The sequence below is a fragment of the Lepidochelys olivacea genome (assembly GCF_965140295.1).
Source record: "Lepidochelys olivacea isolate rLepOli2 genome assembly, chromosome: 2".
Lineage (NCBI taxonomy): Eukaryota > Metazoa > Chordata > Testudines > Cheloniidae > Lepidochelys > Lepidochelys olivacea.
Genome location: NC_140412.1, coordinates 40134426 through 40154778, shown reverse-complemented (window position 1 = coordinate 40154778; position 20353 = coordinate 40134426). Strand labels below are relative to the sequence as shown.

General features: G+C 40.6%; 1 protein-coding gene across 1 annotated transcript in view; it reads left to right on the top strand.

The window, feature by feature from the left end:
• Positions 1–20353, top strand: part of VPS13B (vacuolar protein sorting 13 homolog B) — a 928263-nt gene that overhangs the window by 582756 nt on the left and 325154 nt on the right. The window contains exons 26-28 of the mRNA XM_084621078.1: positions 11837–12008; positions 16873–16987; positions 19026–19167. Of these exons, the coding sequence (XP_084477204.1) occupies positions 11837–12008; positions 16873–16987; positions 19026–19167 (429 nt within the window). The remainder of the gene's footprint in view (positions 1–11836; positions 12009–16872; positions 16988–19025; positions 19168–20353) is intronic.

Here is a 20353-nt window from a genome sequence, read left to right as displayed (position 1 = left end):
ATGGGTAACTATAGCCATTTCCTTAATCCCTCTCTTGATCTGTAAAATGGGCCTAAAAAGTAAAATTGTAAGTCTGACCACTGAAAAATAAACTTCTCTGGACTTTAGAGAACCTCTGAAATTTGCTTTGGTGGATTATAATGTACAGAAAGCGAGACCCTTTCACATAGTGATTTACAAAGTTAAAATGCATGGGCCAATATGCTATTTGCTTCCACGACTGATAGGTAACTGCGATTTCTGGATTACTTCTACATAAACCATCAAGCCATTTTAGACTTGATTCTGACTCACGGAGGAATTGGTTGCAGTTCTCAAGACTGAAGGCAATTTGGGTGAAAGTGATCATGAAATTATAGCTTTCGTGGTTCTAAGGAAAAGAAGATGTGAGAGCAGCAGAAAAAGGAAAAAATACTTCAAAAAGGCAGGTGTTAGTGACCTCAGAGAATGGGTAGGTAATGTTCCATAGGAAGAAAATCAAAGGGAGAAAGAAGTTCAAGAGAGCTACCCATCCTGGTATTTGTCCATCATATTGATGTAAACCAGCAGTCCTTTAAAAAGATTGAACCATTGTTTTGCCTTATGATTTATAATTTCTTTGTTATCCTTGCAGTCTTTCTGATTTGGAAATAAAGTATTTGTAGAGTGGTTTATATGCCTGTAAAGCTTAGAAATGACTTTGTTCTTGTAGTTTCGGCTTCACTAGGTCTGAGTCTGGCCAAATCTCTAGCCAAAGTAATAATACCTTTGCCTTTGTCAGTTGTGCCTGAAGAAGTGGTGTCAGGGTAATCTGATTTGCAGCATAAGAAAACTCTTGTAGTAATTCCTATGTTTGCAGTATTTATGCTATTTACAATTGATTTAGCTATAGAAAATCCCCGTGGAAGTCTACTGTCATTGCCAATGTGATCACATCCAACTGAATGAGAATTACTGCTTTATTCTAGTAAGTAGTTGGGTTACATTAAAAACCCCCACCTCTGATGAATTGCTGCAATCAGGCTTTTGTTTCAAACTTACTTTGGAGTCCTGGAACCCCAGTGTTCCTCCAGATGGCAAGGTAAAACAAGAAGTTGTTTTGATTAGACTTAGAATCTGCAAGTGAAACATAATCAGTAACAACTAACCTTTAAATCATTTGCTGCACATGTCCACATTTTGATTTTGTAACACTGCAGATTACATTTCTGAGATTTCTCTAATTTACAAAAGGAAAGATAGAATGCCCAGAGATATGATTCCACTCTATGTCAAAACACTCACTAGATGCTTTCCCCACAAATGGAACAGAGTCATGCCATGTTGGTGTTATTCCTATACCAGTTTCACTCTGTGCCAAGATGGTAATAGTTTTAGGGGTGTTTTTCTGTAGCAAAACAAAAGCAATTGTTCCAGAAAAGTCAAGGAAATTTGCAACACTTCCTAGTTTTAGTCCAAACTGAACAACATTTTTATTTGGTGTAAAGTGCCCTTTGGTGATATTTGGAGTCTATCTGTTTTACTACAGTTCTCAAAGAAAAGCATTAATTGGGATTTGGAGTCCTCACTTTGCAACCTTCACTTCTTAGGGAGTGAGCTAATAGAGACACCTACGAGCCACTCATGTAAGGCCTCTAAGAAAAGGTTTGTGAGTCCTCATAGCAAACTCCAATTGAGCTGAAAACAATCCCCAGCTCAGTCTGCATCATCAGTACCAACGACACTGAACCCATCTAAATCTGGTTCCAAAGGCACGTGCGGTACCAAACTGACAGGGCAAGTCGGAATGCCTAAAGACCCGATGAGCGCAGGCAAAGAAGCATTGGTTCCTCAGGGGTGTAAGATCCACCCTGGCGAAGGCTCCCTTGGTACTGTCATGAACATCAGTACCGATGACAATATGTCAGGTACCGATACACCCTGCTATATCAGGTCTCTGTGTCAGACACTGTCAGTATAAATCTCTTGGCACCAACAGCCTCCGCTGGTACTGACGCCCTCTGCACTGACAGATTTCCAGTGTGCGACGGATCTTTCTGTGTCCGACACATTGGACTCTCCTTTCCACGGTGCTGGGGCCATGGTACTGAGTTCACCCAGCGCCCTTGGCTCACCAATGACCTCCTGCCATGCACCACCCTTTTTGTCGTCGGAATCAGAAAGTGAGCAAAAGGACCTAGCTTCCCAACACTCTTCTCACCTGCCATACGGAGCCCAGTTTCACTATGGACAGTGGGCATACCACCCCCCTGACCCACAGCCTCCCTGGTTTGGGCAACCATGGTACCAACCACCAGGCCCCTTCCCATCATAATGGCCATACTGGGACCCTGGCAGGCCCAAAGGCAACAGGCCTCCATCACTGCTAGTATGGCCTGCCAACAGCTGAGGAAGTGCCCTCCTTCAGCCGCTGCCTCAAGGGCCTCTGATCTCCCTGAGCAGCAAGGGAAGTGGAAGAGATAGTCACTCCTCCAGCCCACTTCTCATCATCATCACCAGATGAGACAGTGATGCCCTCTCTGCCATCTATGGCGGATGACTTTAAACTGTTCCAGGACTTGGTACAGAGGGTGGCAGACGCATTCCAAATGCATTTACAAGAGGTGTCTGAGTTGCGCCACAAGGTGGTGGACATTCTACATTCCTCTGTCTCCTCCAGAGAGGCCCTCCCTATTAATGAGGTTCTACTGGACCCCACCAAGGTGAGTCCGACCAACTTGTAAGAAGGCAGACAAGAAATATTATGTGCCAGAAAAGGACGCGGAATTCCTGTTCCTATACATGCCTCCCAATTCAATCACTGTATACGCAGTTAACTCTAAAGGCTACCAACACCACTTTAAGTCCACCCCTTATGACCAGAACTGCAAGCGCCTAGACCTGTCTCACAGGAAGGTCTACTCCTTGTCCATTTTTCAATTCAGAGTGGTGAACTATTAAGCCTAGTGGCCTATGTGAAGCTTAGTTCTTTTATTGAACAGCCCTCCGATTCTCACAAGGACCGATTTTAAAGCCTTGGTTAAAGTGGGCCATCTGGTAACAAAAACATCTCCCCAGTTTGCACTTGATGCAACTGACACGGTGGCACATTCTATTTCAACTGCCACTGTGATGAGGTGGGCCTTGTGGCTTCATCTCTCTGGCTTCCCCAAGGAGGTCCAAATGATGGTGGAGGACTTCCCCTTTGAGGGGACTAAATTATTTACTGAAAAGACTAATCCCTCCCTCTGCACGTTAGAAGATTCGAAGGCCACTCTTCAATCCCTCGGGATCTATACACCTGGATACAAAAGAAAGTACAGCCCTCAGCCACCATTCAAGCTTCGCTCACAGTACTCATCTCAATATCCATCTCAATATACACAGAGATCAAATGAACCTTAGAGGAAGAAGCCCAGGTTCTCCAGACAAAAGATGTCAGGATCTTAGGAAATTTCCTCTCAGCTCTCCTCCTCGAAGAGACAGTTTTGATGGATTGGTTGAGGTGCCCATAGAACACTCTCCTCATTTCATGCTGGAAGCCACACTGATTCCATCAGAGATCGTCTCACCCCATTCTGCAGCACCTGATAACAGATAACCTCCAACTAATGGGTGGTGGATATCATCCAAGTTGGCTACTCCATCCTTTTCTCCCCCACCCCAATACCCTCTTCAGGGACCCTTCTTACAAGAGTTTGCTACGTCAGGAGATAGACCACCTCCTCAGCGTAGGAGCCATAGAGCCAGTGCCTGCACATGTAGGGGGCAGAGGCTTCTAAATTAGGGATCTAAATTAGCTGTTACCAGTCAAGAAAGAGATCTTGGAGTCATTGTGGATAGTTCTTTGAAAACATCCACTCAGTGTGTAGCGGCAGTCAAATAAGCTAACAATGTTGGGAACATTAAGAAAGGAATAGATAATAAGACAGAAAATATCATATTTCCTCTGTATCAATCCATGGTACGCCCACATCTTGAATACCGCGTTCAGATATGTTTGCCCCATCTCAAAAAAGATATATTGGAATTGGAAAGTTTCAGAAACGGGCAACAAAAATTATTAGGGGTATGGAATGTTTTCCGTATGAGGAGAGATTAATAAGATTGGGAGTTTTCAGCTTGGAAAAGAGACAACTAAGGGGGAATATGACAGAGGTCTATAAAATCATGACTGGTGTAGAGAAAGTAAATAAGGAAGTACTATTTACTCCTTCTCATAACACACGAACTAGGGGTCACCAAATGGAATTAATAGGCAGCAGATTTAAAACAAGTATTTAAAAACAAGTAGAAGTATTTCTCCACACAACACGCAATCAACCTCTGGAACTCTTTGCCAGAGGATGTTGTGAAGGCCAAGAATTCTCAAAGAAATTTGCACAGTTCTAGTTGTTTTTAATTTCTTGTTGGTGCCAGGCAAACATATTTTCTGGCCAATCCGGTTACGTAAAATCTTTTTAAAACTGTAAAATTCTTTTTCACTGATCTGAGTGGCTTCCAAATTTAATGCCAATTTTGAATTGAGACATTTATAGGCATAGGATATCCAATTCCTATCCAGACTATGAAATCATAAAGACATCATGCAATAGTGTCTGCAGCGTTGCCAGCATCAAGCATTTAAAAATAATGAGGTAGGCCCAAAAACATCATGAGATTACAAAAAAATTGTAAAAAGAAAAGGGGTACTTGTGGCACCTTAGAGACTAACAAATTTATTTGAGCATAAGCTTTCGTGAGCTACAGCTCACTTCGTCGGATGCATTCAGTGGAAAATACAGTGTGGAGATTTATATAGATAGAGAACATGAAACAATGGGTGTTACCATACACACTGTAATGAGAGTGATCACTTAAGGTGAAAAGAAAAGAACTAACACGGCTGCTACTTTGAAACCTGTCACTTAAGGTGCGCTATTACCAGCAGGAGAGCGGTGGGTGGGAAAATCTTTTGTAGTGATAATCAAAGTGGGCCATTTCCAGCAGTTGACAAGAATGTCTGAGGAACAGTGGGGGGCCGGAGGGAAATAAACATGGAGAAATAGTTTTAATAGTTTTCTGTAATGACACATCCACTCCTAGTCTTTATTCAAGCCTAAATTAATTGTATCCAGTTTGCAAATTAATTCCAATTCAGCAGTCTCTCATTGGAGTCTGTTTTTGAAGTTTTTTTGTTGAAGAATTGCAACTTTTAGGTCTGTAATCGAGTGACCAAAGAGATTGAAGTGTTCTCCGACTGGTTTTTGAATGTTATAATTCTTGACGTCTGATTTGTGTCCATTTATTCTTTTACATAGAGACTGTCCAGTTTGACCAATGTACATGGCCGAGGGGCATTGCTGGCACATGATGGCATATATCACACTGGTAGATGTGCAGGTGAACGAGCCTCTGATAGTGTGGCTGATGTGATTAGGCCCTATGATGGTGTCCCCTGAATAGATATGTGGACACAGTTGGCAACGGGCTTTGTTGCAAGGATAGGTTCCTGGGTTAGTGGTTCTGTTGCGTGGTGTGTGGTTGCTGGTGAGTATTTGCTTCAGGTTGGGGGCTGTCTGTAAGCAAGGACTGACCTGTATCCCAAGATCTGTGAGAGTGATGGGTCATCCTTCAGGATAGGTTGTAGATCCTTGATGATGCATTGGAGAGGTTTTAGCTGGCAGCTGAAGGTGATGGCTAGTGACGTTCTGTTATTTTCTTTGTTGGCCCTGTCCTGTAGTAGGTGACTTCTGGGTACTCTTCTGGCTTTGTCAATCTGTTTCTTCACTTCAGCAGGTGGGTATTGTAGTTGTAAGAATGCTTGATAGAGATCTTGTAGGTGTTTGTCTCTGTCTGAGGGGTGGGAGCTAATGCGGTTGTATCGTGGAGCTTGGCTCTAGACAATGGATCGTGTGGTGTGGTCTGGATGAAAGCTGGAGGCATGTAGGTAGGAATAGCGGTCAGTAGGTTTCTGGTATAGGGTGGTGTTTATGTGACCATCACTTATTAGCACCATAGTGTCCAGGAAGTGGATCTCTTGTGTGGACTGGTCCAGGCTGAGGTTGATGGTGGGATGAAGATGTCATTAATGTAGCGCAAATAGAGTAGGGGCATTAGGGGACGAGAGCTGAGGAAGCATTGTTTTAAGTCAGCCATAAAAATATTGGCATACTGTGGGGCCATGCGGGTACCCATAGCAGTGCCGTTGATTCTGGATGGACTCCGCCTGAAGGTCAAGACTGGACTTCTACATAGAGTGCTTCCGCCGACGTGCACGGGCTGAAATTGTGGAAAAGCAGCGTCATTTGCCCCATAACATCAGCCGTGCAGAACATGATGCCATCCACAGCCTCAGAAACAACTCTGACACCATAATCAAAAAGGCTGACAAAGGAGGTGCTGTCATCATCATAAATAGGTCGGAATATGAACAAGAGGCTACTAGGTTGTTCTCCAACACCACTTTCTACAAGCCATTACCCTCTGATCCCACTGAGGGTTACCAAAAGAAACTACACCATTTGCTCAAGAAACTCCCTGAAAAAGCACAGGAACAAATCCGCACAGACACACCCCTGGAACCCCGACCTAGGGTATTCTATCTGCAACCCAAGATCCATAAACCTGGAAATCCTGGACACCCCATCATCTCAGGCATTGGCACCCTGACAGCAGGATTGTCTGGCTATGTAGACTCCCTCCTCAGGCCCTATGCTGCCAGCACTCCCCGCTATCTTCGAGACACCACTTACTTCATGAGGAAACTACAATCTATCGGTGATCTTCCTGAAAACACCATCCTGGCATTTGCCCTCAGACAGAGACAAACACCTACAAGATCTCTGTCAAGCATTCTTACAACTACAATGCCCACCTGCTGAAGTGAAGAAACAGATTGACAAAGCCAGAAGAGTACCCAGAAGTCACCTACTACAGGACAGGGCCAACAAAGAAAATAACAGAACGTCACTAGCCATCACCTTCAGCCGCCAGCTAAAACCTCTCCAACGCATCATCAATGATCTACAACCTATCCTGAAGGATGACCCATCACTCCTGGGAGACAGGCCAGTCCTTGCTTACAGACAGCCCCCCAACCTGAAGCAAATACTCACCAGCAACCGCACACCACACAACAGAACCACTAACCCAGGAACCTATCCGTTGCCAACTGTGTCCACATATCTATTCAGGGGACACCATCATAGGGCCTAATCACATCAGCCACACTATCAGAGGCTCGTTCACCTGCACATCTACCAGTGTGATATATACCATCATGTGCCAGCAATGCCCTTCTGCCATGTACATTGGTCAAACTGGACAGTCTCTATGTAAAAGAATAAATGGACACAAATCAGACGTCAAGAATTATAACATTCAAAAACCAGTCGGAGAACACTTCAATCTCTTTGGTCACTCGATTACAGACCTAAAAGTTGCAATTCTTCAACAAAAAAAACTTCAAAAACAGACTCCAATGAGAGACTGCTGAATTGGAATTAATTTGCAAACTGGATACAATTAATTTAGGCTTGAATAAAGACTGGGAGTGGATGTGTCATTACACAAAGTAAAACTATTTCCACCCAACCCCCCACTGTTCTGCAGACGTTCTTGTCAACCACTGTATTTTCCACTGAATGCATCCGATGAAGTGAGCTGTAGCTCATGAAAGCTTATGCTCAAATAAATGTGTTAGTCTCTGAAGTGCCACAAGTACTCCTTTTCTTTTTGCAAATACAGACTAACACCGCTGCTACTCTGAAACCTGTCAAAAAATTGTGGTTCTTTTAATTTCCCTTTTGGTTTTTCTGCCTTTAAAATACACGTAAGTCACATTTTCAAACCTTTCTCCACAACCATATGAGACAGGGTGCTATTTGTAGCACCCTGGTGACTGAGGTTGCTGCAGCACTGGGAAGACTGCAGACTAAATTGAAGTCCATTAACCAGTTTCTGTTGGGGATTACAGAGTCTTGTGTGGCAATTGCTGGATTAATGAAGGAATTGGCTGTGTGGTTGGGAGGATAAATTGGTGAAGAATTGAGAAGTAAAGAGAAGGGCTCAGAGAGTGAACTGTGGGTAGGAGAGAAAGCTGTGTGAACATACTCGTCCTGCTATATACTTGTGATTCCATCTGTTATGCTTTGAAACTGAAAATTAAAAAGCACATATGGTGAAAGGGAAACAGTCTGCATGTGTTTGTGGCTAAGAGACCACAAGAACAGGCTAGGCAGCTACTCACAGGGTAGGTGAAGGGACAGCCTGTGACACCATAAAAGTTGGAAACTAACTTTATTTTAATGACAGCTCTGAGTATCTTATATGATCAGTTGACTTCAGAAGCTGAGGCCTTAAGAAAAGCACCAAATATTGCAAGAATTGGAAACACTGTGTCTGTTTTGGTCTCAGATTCACTGGCAAAACTGACAGCTATCTCTTGTTCACAGTGAGAACTTGATGCTTGTTAAAAAACAACAGCAGCAAACATGCACACACACACACACACAACTGGGAAGAGAAAGATTTGTCCCACTATTTTCTGTGCTGTCTGGTTACATCTGCATCTAGCTGAGATTTTACAATGCATTTTGAAATGGAAGTCTCTGCACTTTCACGTGTTAAAATTAATGGCAATGGATTTTTCAAGCAAGTTTGCAAAAAGCTTTTCCTCTTAGTCAGGTTTCCAAACTGGTGGATCAAGAGGGGCAGGTCCCTCATGTGGAGAGGGGTATAGAAGTAAGGAAAAGAACAGGGGGATTAGTCTGAGGCTCATGAGAACTGCTGTTTGGAGAAGCAACACTCCTGTCTGAATCTAGGAATTGATTTTAGTGGAGCACGTGAATATTAGGATACTCCTCCAAAATCTCATAGGGAGAGAGTAGGTTCTTGGCCTATGTCCTATGCTCCATATAGAAGGGGGAAATAGTATGGGTCAGTCTAGAACAGAAGCTCCCCTCTGTCTGATCAACCATCATCCAAACAGGTTTTTCAGTGTGGCTTTCATTTGTTTTGCTCTTTCTCAGAGAGCACGCATCTTTGTGCCCTTGTCTGTCAAGCCGTTACAGTTTTAGGGAAGGAACAGAGTTTGCTGATGCAACAGAAGATAAATACTTCCCAGAGGTGAGCACTTTTATCATAAGGACAGACCAAACAAGAAACTCGTTATGCTCTCAGCCAGCATTTTGAGGAGCAAATACAAAACAAAACAAGTATATTCTTACTGCCTTTGTTTGATATTAGGGAGATAACCCATGCCATGGGGAAGAAAAAGGAGAAAACTCTTACTTAACACTTCTGTCCTCCATAACCATCAAAGTAGTGCTGGTTATGAGTTAATTAGATAGTGTGTGCACCCTTCCACAGTAATAAAACTGTTAGTGGTCTGTCCAATGCTTTAAGGCTTTAACTCCTTCATAATCACACATGGTTGTTAGTATTATCTGTTTGTACTGTTGTAGATTCTAGAAGCCACAGTCAAGGATCCCATATTGTGCCAGACATTATATATACATGTTACAAAAAGACAAATGAAATCACTTAAATGTGCAAGAATATTGCAGGTAACAAGTTTTCTTCATGAGCGATGGAAATATTAATAGGGCGGCAACCAGAGAAGAGGAAGGAAAAGGCGGGGCGGGGGGGGGATAGGCTCTTGTACTGTCAGATATGGATGGATTTTTGTGATGTTAGTTGAAGCTGAATATTTCCTTAGGCAGACAAAGTCCCATGCTCCATTGAAGAGAAGGCTGGAAGGTGATCAGAGGTGAGGTCTAGTTTGTTGGTTGAAATTTCCTCTTCTTTCTTGTTGGCAGGAACCAGCTAAGAAAGCATCAGCCAAGCAGGCAAAGACATTAAGGGATGTTGTTAAACCTAAAAAAACACATGGCCTGACATCCAATAAGTTTTGTACCGATAAACCCACAGCTTAAAAAAAAATTTTAAGAAAAGCAAAGGAGAGAATAGGCATTGAAACTCCAGTGAAATAAAATCAACCACAAGCTGAGGAAATACATGCAATTTTTATAACTGTATAGTCAATGGAAAGCTACCCAGTTTGTTATGGCATTTATTTCCAGTAGTGTTTTAACCCAAACAATCTTATCTTGTAAACCAGGGGTTCTCAAATTCGGGGTTGGGACCCCTCAGGGGGTCATGAGGTTATTACATGGGGGGTCATGACCTGTCAGCCTCCACCCCAAACACCACTTTGCCTCCATAATTTATAATGGTGTTAAATATATTTAAAAGTGTTTTTAATTTATAAGGGGGGGTTGCACTCTGAGGTTTGCTATGTGAAAGGGGTCACCAGTACAAAAGTTTGAGAACCACTACTGTAGACAAATCATCTTTGAACACAGTCTCAGAAGTTATCAACAGTCCTCAAAACAAGGTTCTCCACATTAATTGTTTTCTCTTTAGCATGACTTTGAGTTAAGTATTTTTGGCTTTTCTAAAAGTTCCAGGATAAAAGTCTAGAGTGCAATGGTCTTAATCTATAGATTGGTCATGTCAGTTGGACACATTTGCTGACATTGTCCACAAATGTCACTGCGTCTGCCACTCTGACCAGCTTTGTGGTCTTCCCCATGGCAGCAGTGCAAAAATACTGATATATTCAAGTTACTCATGGTTCTGCTTCCGTGAGTCTCCCAGTACATCTGTTATGGCAGTGTGAGGAACCATAGATGCCCAAGGCAATGCTGCCTTGGCTGCCTCATGGCAGCAGACAGAAGTGCAATGGGGGAACTCCATCTGCATGTGCATACATATTGGGATCCACTTCTTCAGCCCCCACTGCAAAGGACAGCCCCACTCTCACATCTCTTCTTCCTCTACTGCCTCATAGACCTAATCAAACCTCTCTTCCCTTCACAAAGACCAGATTTCACCCTCTATTATGCACAGATACACTATCTTTCCCACGTCCACCCCAGAGCTCCCTGTTGGCCAGCCCTGATCCACCAGGGTTTTTGTGAAGAGAAGAGGTAATGAGGCAGGCTAGCAGAGTTTGTAAAATGGAAGCAAATGCTAGAACTTAACAGTTTCATCATATAATCTGGGCAAAACTCCATTAGGTTTCCCTGAATAGGGGGACTAACTTTTATGTGTCTAATTTTGAATGTTCAAAAATGGCTTATGTCCAAGACATTATCAGAATGTGTGTGTGTGAAGTTTGGCGGTCCATAGTAGTTCAGCTAGAAGAACCTTCAGAGGGGTGATGAAAATAGAAAAATTCAAAAGGAGAGGGTGTCTTATGTATAATTTTCCCCTTGCAAATTTAACGAAGACTTTGTCCAGAAAATGCATAGAAAATTCAGTTGTCCTGTGGAGAATTATTGACCCAAATTTAGAGACTAATTTCAGTCCAAAGAGATGAAAGACAGGAATATCAATTCTCTGTTAAGAGCAAATCTCAATGCACCCTTAATTATGGAGTTGTTACCAATGCTTCCATATTCTGTGGTGCTTTTGCATTTTAAAAAGTAAATATTTTTTAAAAAATTAACTGATATTTTGTCTTGAAAAAAATCCATCATATTGTATGAAGTTGTGTAGATTTGACCATGTTTCTTATAGTGTTGCTAACTAATTGAATAGTACTGGTTAATGAAGAAAGCATATATTTCTCTGAAGATAATTCTTATTGTGTAAGCGCTAGGAGCACAGGTGTTATTGTTTATTAACTGTGCTACTCAGTAGAGTGACGCAATACTAATTTAGTGCCACACTGGAAGGTGGTTTACAAACTATCAGTATATAAGCATATTATATACAGTATATGGATATGACCTGTTATAGTATTTTAAGACAGTCATGTGAGATATTTCTAAATTATTACATAATCTGGGTGGTCACTGCGCCTTTTCAGTTAGTATTTCTCTTTTTCTAGGCTGATTCTGTACAAGGTGGTGATGATTCTCCATTCTCAGACTCTATTACCTTGGAACAAACAACAAGTAACATTGGAATATCAAGTGGACGTGTTAGCTTGTGGATGCAATGGATGTTGCCAAAAATTACTATAAAGCTGTTTGCACCAGATCCTGGAAGTAAAGGCACAGGTATGGTACATAGAATTATCTATTTTAATTTAGTACTTAAGTGTGTAGTTATTTTAAGATAAAACCAATTGCTATTTAAAGCAAGTATTCATGAAATGAAAACTCTGATAGTTATAAAAAAGATGCACGTGTTTGTCCAGTGTTTTAGCATACTGCAATATGCTGTCATGCATGGGATCAGACTTCAGCATTGTCCTTTGCACCTGGATTGGCAGAGATTGGGAGCATTGCAAAGGCAATTTTGCAGCTTAGTCTTAGACCATAAAGTGATTTTTAAGTTTGAAGACAATTTGTTCACTTCTTTGGAGTTATGCAAGTATGAAAAACAGTATATTTTTTCCTCATATGAAGTTATTCTCTTGTTTTTCCCACTCAGAGACTTCAGAAACAGGTGGCTGTTAAAATTTAATTTGGCACATGGCTCATCCTCAAAAGAAATAGAACTATACTAAATCTGAATTAAAAGTTTGTTAGTCATTTTAAATGATAAAGGACAAAAGTTTGTGCATCAGCAGTGTGCACATTTTAGTAAGTTTTTCTGGTGATGGTATGTGCCCAACTGTATGCCACTAAATACAATTTTGCATTTTTCTATCAACATTTAAAAATCAACACAATTTTTAAATGACATTGTGACTAGGGTCCCAGTGAGGGCCAGCTAAGATCAGTCAATTATGGTGAACTGCAAAGAATGGGGAAGACAAATCCCCATAAAACTGGTGGCTATTCCACTTAGATTTACCAAGACAGCGTAAAACAGCTTCTTTGTTACCTTACTGGTTACTCAGAAGTCCAAACCACACAGTTCCCTTAAAGTGATCCAACCTCAGGCCTCCATCCGGGAACCCACACGAAATATGATGAACATTTCTGTAAATCTTATTTTATCATATAAAAGAAAAGGTTCTACCAATCGCAAAGGATCAGACACATTATCTCCCAGGTTCGTGAATGTTTCAGATCTTACCCAAATACACACTACAGCCAATTCTTATTAACTAAACTAAATTTATTAAAAAACAACAGAGAGAGAATATAGTTAAAAGAGCAGTATACATACAGACATGAGTTCAGTTCATTTAGGTGCACATTCATAGCAGAGATGCTGAGCTTCGTAGCTGCAAAGAGTTCTTTCAGAATAGTTCATCAGTTATAGTCCAATGTCCAAATATCATATTCAGGGCGTATCAGCATAACTGGGACCTCAGTCTTGCAACTCAGACTTACCCTGATGAAGCCTGAGCAGATCTGAGATGACAGAATCAGGGCCCAAAGATCTTTTATACAATTTCATGTCCTCTTTGACAAGTTGGGATTTCCTCAGAGAACAAAAGGTAATTAGGATGACTTTGAAGATGGTCCATCACTGATACTTAGCTATAGAATTAACATAAGGCAATTTGCGTGTTCCTCCACTATTCACAGTACATTTCAAGGAGAGATGAATACCAAGATATCCTGTGTTTACAATTCGTTTAAATGCTAGAATGTTCTTTTGATCTCTGAACTATAAGAATACAGCATAGACAGATACTGTTGATTACATTGTCCACCCTACTCACTCATATGTAAATACACAAAACCACAAACATCATCTCCCCACATGTCTTTTGAGGGTTATTTATTTTGCAGAATGTTTAACCGTTTCTAGCCATGCATCACAGACATGAATTTAACACAATATCTATAATATTTTAAAAATAAGAAGGAATTTAATTTGTTTCAGTTTACTTTATGTTGAAAATAGAAATATGATTTAATGGTAGGTGGTACACAATTCACTTTTCTTACTAACTTTTTTATTTGGAAAATATAACTTTTGCACTAATAAGATTTATAAATAACTCATCAGGTAGATTTTGTCAATCACTTGTTATTGTATGAATTTAAGTACATATTTTTCTTAGGATGCACACTTGACATCCTTGTTAACAAAATGTACTGGCACCCTGTTTTAGAAAATGAAGAAATTAATCTATCTGATTAAAGTTAATTTACAAAGAAATGTAGCAGAACATTTGACAGCAGAAACTTAACAGGAAACAAATCTGAAAATTCAGTAGACATGATGATGAGGATGATAAAAACAACTTGGCACTTGTAATACACTTCGAAAATGAAAAGCATTTTCAACTGATATTATCTAAATTACCCCCATCACCATGATGGTTGTTAGGTAAGTATTATTATGTACACTTTTTATAAATGAAGATACCAGAGCAAAGAGGTTAGCTGACTTGTCCAAGCCCTAAAAATATTGTTTCTGCCAGAGCTGGGATTATTGCTCAAGAATTCCTAGCTCTCAGTCATGCTCTTACATCTCTAAATCAAGTGTCTTTTGTGTTGTTGTTTAATTTGAGTATCTCAAGCCCAGTGGTGGGCAAACTACGGCCTGGGGGACACATCTGGCCATCCAGACGTTTTAATCCGGCCCTTGAGCTCCTGACAGGAAGCGGGGTCTGGGGCTTGTCCCTCTCTGGTGCTCCAGCCGGGGAGTGGGGTTGGGGTCTTGCCCCACTCCACACAGCTCCCAGAAGCAAGGGCATGTCCCCACTCTGGCTCCTACATGTAGGGGCAGCCAGAGGGCTCCGCATGCTGCCCTCGCCCCAACCATTGCCCCTGCAACTCCTATGGGCTGGGAACTGCAGCCAGTGGGAGCTGAAGAGGCGGTGCCTGCAGACAGGGCAGCGCGCAGAGCCACCTGGTCCCACCTCCGTATAGGAGCCGGATGGGAGACGTGCCGCTGTTTCTAGGACCTGCTTGAGGTAAGCGCTGCCCAGAGCCTGCCCCCCTGAACCTCTTCCATGCCAACCCCCTGCCCCAGCATGATACCCCTCCCGCCGTTTGTCCCAGCCTGGAACACCCTCCTGCACCCCCAACCCCTCATCCCCAGCTCCACCCCAGAGCCCCCACCTCCAGCTGGAGCCCTCTCGCCCTCCAACCCCCAATTTTGTGAGCATTCATGGCCCACCATACAATTTCCATACCTACATGTGGCCCTTAGACCAAGAAGTTTGCCCACCCCGATCTAGCCTGTTTAATGGTATATAAGGGTATGTCTACACTACCCGCCAGATTGGCGGGCAGCGATTGATCCAGCAGGGATCAATTTATCACATCTAGTCTAGATGCAATAAATCGACTCTTGTACTCCACCGCTGCGAGAGGCACAGGCGGAGTTAACGGGGGAGTGGCAGCAGTCGACTCACCGCGGTGAAGACACAACGGTAAGTCGATCTAAGTACGTCGACTTCAGCTACATTATTCAAGTAGCTGAAGTTGCATAATTTAGATCAATTCCCGCCACCACTCTCCCACCCCAGTGTAGACCAGGGCTTAGGCTATAGAGAAAGCTGTATACTACTCTGTGTCCACAGAATTGCCATTGATGTCAATATTAGCAGTTCACATGGATCAAGAGCAGTAAACGGCCCTGATTCTTTTTAATTGATTTTCAAGTCAAAATGTACGGAACAAAAATCCTGTATTCATTTTTTCCCCTAAATTTTGAAGGGAAGATGTATTGTTGTTTCAATACAGTAGTTCAAAACAGTACATTTTTCTAGATTCATTTAATAACCATAATTGTGCAGTAACATACTGAAATCTGGAAGCACTCTTTACTTAATAATGTGCTATTCTTTTCTGAAGTTGAGAAGTAAAATAACCCATCACTACTTTCAGTGACTTACTGTGATGCTGTCCATTTGGAAAATACAGTGAGAGCAAGCAAGGCACAAAAATGACTTAAAAATTTGACACCAACTGTCTCAGGTTTAATTTCTCAACTCTACTTTGTAAACATTAATGTTGCTTTTATGTTTTAATAAGAATCAGAGTCTCAGTCTAATTTCTGTCCCTTTTTAATGTCATTTGCCCATTTTTATTACATAATCTGAGGAGTCTATTTAGCAGTAAGTGAGGAGGAGTTATTGTATTTATTAGTCATATTTGTCTCTCTTCTCGTGGATCTTAGATTGTAAATTCCTATCCTGCAAATGTTAGATGTAAAAAGCCATGTATATTTATTGTGCATATAAATAATTACACACAGAAACAATGTTAAAAGAACTTTAAAGTTGGTTACAAAGTCAAGCACTCAACAATTAGGAAATCCCAAAATTAAAGTTACCTGTGCAGCCTTAATTCACCCAGTTTTGCGCATGTATCTTATGATAATCTTTAATTACATGGTCACATGCTATTTTTCCACCGAACTGTTATATCTAATGGACACCTAAAGTGACAAATATTAACTTGATCTTTGTAACAGTTTAAGTGGAGCAGCATTATCACAACTAGGAAAGACATGTTGCTCTGAGAAAACTATTCGTATTTCATAGCTGACTTCTATTTAAGCAAAGTGTGGAGGATTTGGTAAGAGATGTTATCCATCTTGTAGTCATTGGAAGTGGCTATTCAGATTGCAAAACATCTTTGACAGCTGCTAAACTCTGGTCTGCCTCAAATTATCTAATCTATCCAGGTTTTTATACTGCATTCATCACTGTAGCATCGGATTAATTGGTATTTTTCCATTCTGAGTTCTTTTGACATTTTATCTTTCTGTTGTATGCTTTACAGCAGAGTTGAGCCCAAACCAAAACAGTCTCAGCATTTTTAAGAGAGATTTGGATTCTGGATCTGGATCTGTGTTTTGTGACTGGCTTCTGTCTATGAGATGTTTGAACAAAAATTCACTACGTGAAAAGCCCTGAACTTTGCAGGGTGGGAATTAGAGATCCAAATACAAATTGTGGTGACCCAGGCATGTTTCTAGTGTATGAACAGTGTTTTATTTATAACACTAGCTTAGAGATTGTAATTCACAGATGTTAATTTTAATTATCACTGGTTATTGCAGAAATTTGTGTTGTCAGTGAATTAGAAGATCTCAGCGCCTCAGTAGATGTGCAAGATGTATACACCAAAGTCAAATGTAAAATAGAGAGCTTCAACATTGACCACTACAGAAACAGGTAATTCCTGGAAGTCATGCTAGATTAATTCCATTCTGAAAAAAGAAAGCAGTTTTTTCATTGACAGAATTATCATTTGACTTATCATTAAAAAATCATTGTGGAATATAGTGAAATAAGCCATAACTATACTTTTTTTTAAACAGTAAACACTGATAATCAGAATTTCCCAGAATTAGACTTGCTTGCAAACAAGGTATACATAAGCCATTTCAGTCTTTTGGGAGAAATACATTTTGTGTGTGGGTGGCACCATTAAAAATTGGTATTTGTTGAACTAAATGAGTTGTCCAAATGCTTACAATGGAAAATGCCTCAAATACTGTACTGTGATTAGTTTTACTCTACCAAATAGTAAATGTCTAGTTTTTTTATGTCTCCTGCTTGATAAGTTGTTTATTTTTAAGACATCAGAAGGAAATTTCTAATAAAAGAGATGTTTTTGTTGTTGTGGAGTAGCTGCACTGTAATGCAGGGAACTGAGTTCATTACCATTGTAGCAGGTACTAGTCTAATAAGTAGAGTAGCTTTGACAAGCTCTGAGGGAGACACATATAGTCTTCATCAGCTGAATGGTGAGTTGTCATGAAGCAGAATCTGTGGAGGTATGTGGGAGATGGTAATTAAGAGAAAATGGGACAATTCTCTAGTGTCTTTCCCTGGGAGAAGAATCAACAAATAATCCATTAAAATATTTAAAAATTTGTTATTAGGGTGAGATGTTTCAAAAGTGCCTAAGGGATTTAGGAGCACAAGTCCTACTGACTTACAGAGAGACTTGTACTCCTAAATCCCGTAGGCATTTTTGAAAGTCTCCCATGAGAACAATCGGAAGAAAATTCAGTGTAAACCTCTCATTCTGTCCTTAATTCAGTTATCAATTCATTTGAGACTTAGTACAATGAACAAACACTACAGGGTGTGTATGAAAAGTAGATCCATTCTGAATTTTCTTTCTTTTCTCTGAATTAGAAATATATATTTGTTTGAACGTATTGTAACAATTATTAATCAAACCTTACATTTTATTTCTAGAAACTTCTGTTGCAGTTTATACCATGATGCTTTTAGATATAACAGCATACACCAAGCCCTCATACTATTAACAAGTTACTTTTTCCACAGGTTCTGTGAAAGGCTTGAGAGGTTCTTTGTTCTGAATAGTCTGAAGCTTCAAACTCTCCAGAGCTTCCTTCCAACTTAGTAGTGTTTTTTCTTTGCTTAAGTTTTATCAGGTTATTAAGTTACTCCACTTAACATAATTGCATTGTCAAATCTAGTTTCAATTCATAAACTGTTCAAAGTACACTCTATATATGACTAAATTCTGTGGACTCAAACCAAATGCAGAGAACAGATAAGGTGAACATTCTGTTTTCCAGGCCAGGGGAAGGCTGGCAGTCAGGACATTCTGAAGGAATATTTCTACAATGCAAAGAAAAACTTGTGGTGAGATTTTTGTAGTGGAATAAGATGCTTAACAAAATAACTCTGTTCTAAAACTTAAACAATATAATTTTTCTTTGTTCTCAGATATGTTCAGAAGAATGATTGCAAGAATTATAATACAAAACATAATTTTCCCACTTCATAACCATTTTTGTGCTTATGAACAAGTACTCTAAATTTGAAATGTAATTGGATACTGTTTTCCTTTCTCAATTTTTTTGTTCTTGTAATCATCCTCTTCCATGCTAATAAAGCTTTTTGCTGAATTTTTAATTCCGAGAAAATCAAGTGATAAGTCTGTTTTGTGTGCAGAATTCTATTAGATTTTAATTCCATGACCTCTTGATTGGGTTGTCCTTTCCCATAAATTACAGTTTTTCAAATTTATATTTTTCACACCAGTTTTTCTTTTGATTTCCTTGAATTTGGGCATTTCAGAAGGTGTGTGTGACACATGCTATGTCTCACAGCTGTGCAGAGCTATGCAAATTTCAGCATAATTTAAAATTCTACATTTTTTTGGCTTATGGCTTTTGTTTTGTTTTGTTTTGTTTTTGTCTTTTTCCTCTTCTCTGTGCATCACCTCAAGCCTTGGGGAAGACTGTTGGTCTCTGGGGCAATACGGAGGTGTATTCCTTTCCTGTACTGACAAGCTGAACAGACGTACCTTGTTGGTTCGACCCGTCAGCAAGCAGGACCCTTTCAGTAATTTCTCTGGCTTCTTTCCTCCTGTAAGAAATCCTTTTAAAACTTATAGTACAGAACTTCCATTAACAAACACAAGTAGGAGAAAAAATATCTCAAATGTCATTAGTTTCTTCCCATTATTTGTCATTTATATTGTCTCTGTACTGAATATATTTATTATCTTGTTTTACTCCCTTTTTGTTCTCTGGCAACAATTGTCAAATTCCTTTGCTTGGGCCTGGGAAGCAGTGTCTTTTGTTTCCTCTGAAATCTACACCACTGCTATTTGGTAAAGTGGCAAAGCTAGAATGCCTCATTTAAAGTAACTAAGATCCTGATCGCACGATGTACTTAAGCACATGCGTAAGCCTAGGCATGTGAGTAGTCCCATTGAAATCAGTGGGACTGCTCAAATACTTTAAAGATAAGCATGTATGGAAGTGTTTGCTGGATTGAGGCCCAAATGTGTGCGCAAAAGCCAGTATTGTATATTGTATCTTGTTTGTGGTGGCTGTAATGATATTCTCAGTGCCTTTAATTACTTTATGTAACTGAGCTATGCCTTAAACTAATTTATTCACATATATTATTTACAATATATACAATAATTACAGAAAACCGTTCATATGGTCACAATTCCTTGAAAGTCTCAGAACATAACAGTAGTCTCAGCCAGCAAGTAATACAAGTTACTTAACTGTTTCTCTTGCATGACCTTTTTCCTATTGGATTAATAGTCATGAGCAAGCACAAAACTTAAAGTGGCCTAGAAGTAATACCAAAAAAAGCATAAAGGGCCAAAATGTGCTAACCTGGATGCCTGTTAGGCTTGGCTAGGCTCCCTACTTCGAGCATTGCTACCTGGCTCCTGGTACATGGGGTCGCAGTGCTGCTCAGGTTTGGCCCTACTCCCCTGAAGCTGAGATGGCCAGGCCAAATTTGAGTAAGTGATGTTGTAACTTGTCGCACAGGCTCACACAAATTTGGCCTGGCCTCACCACCATGAGTGGGGCCAGGCCAAACCTGAACAATACTGCGATGCCAGGGGCCCAGTCGTAACTCCTGGAGCAGGGAGTTGAGCCCGGCGAGCCCTGTGGGATAGAAGCTGCTTCAACCAGGACAGGGATTTTGTGGGTTAAAGCGGACAGACCCACAAAACCCAGAAGTATTGGGGTGCCTTACTGTGCACTACACATGTCTACACTTTTGGTGGTGTTTAGGGTACATGTA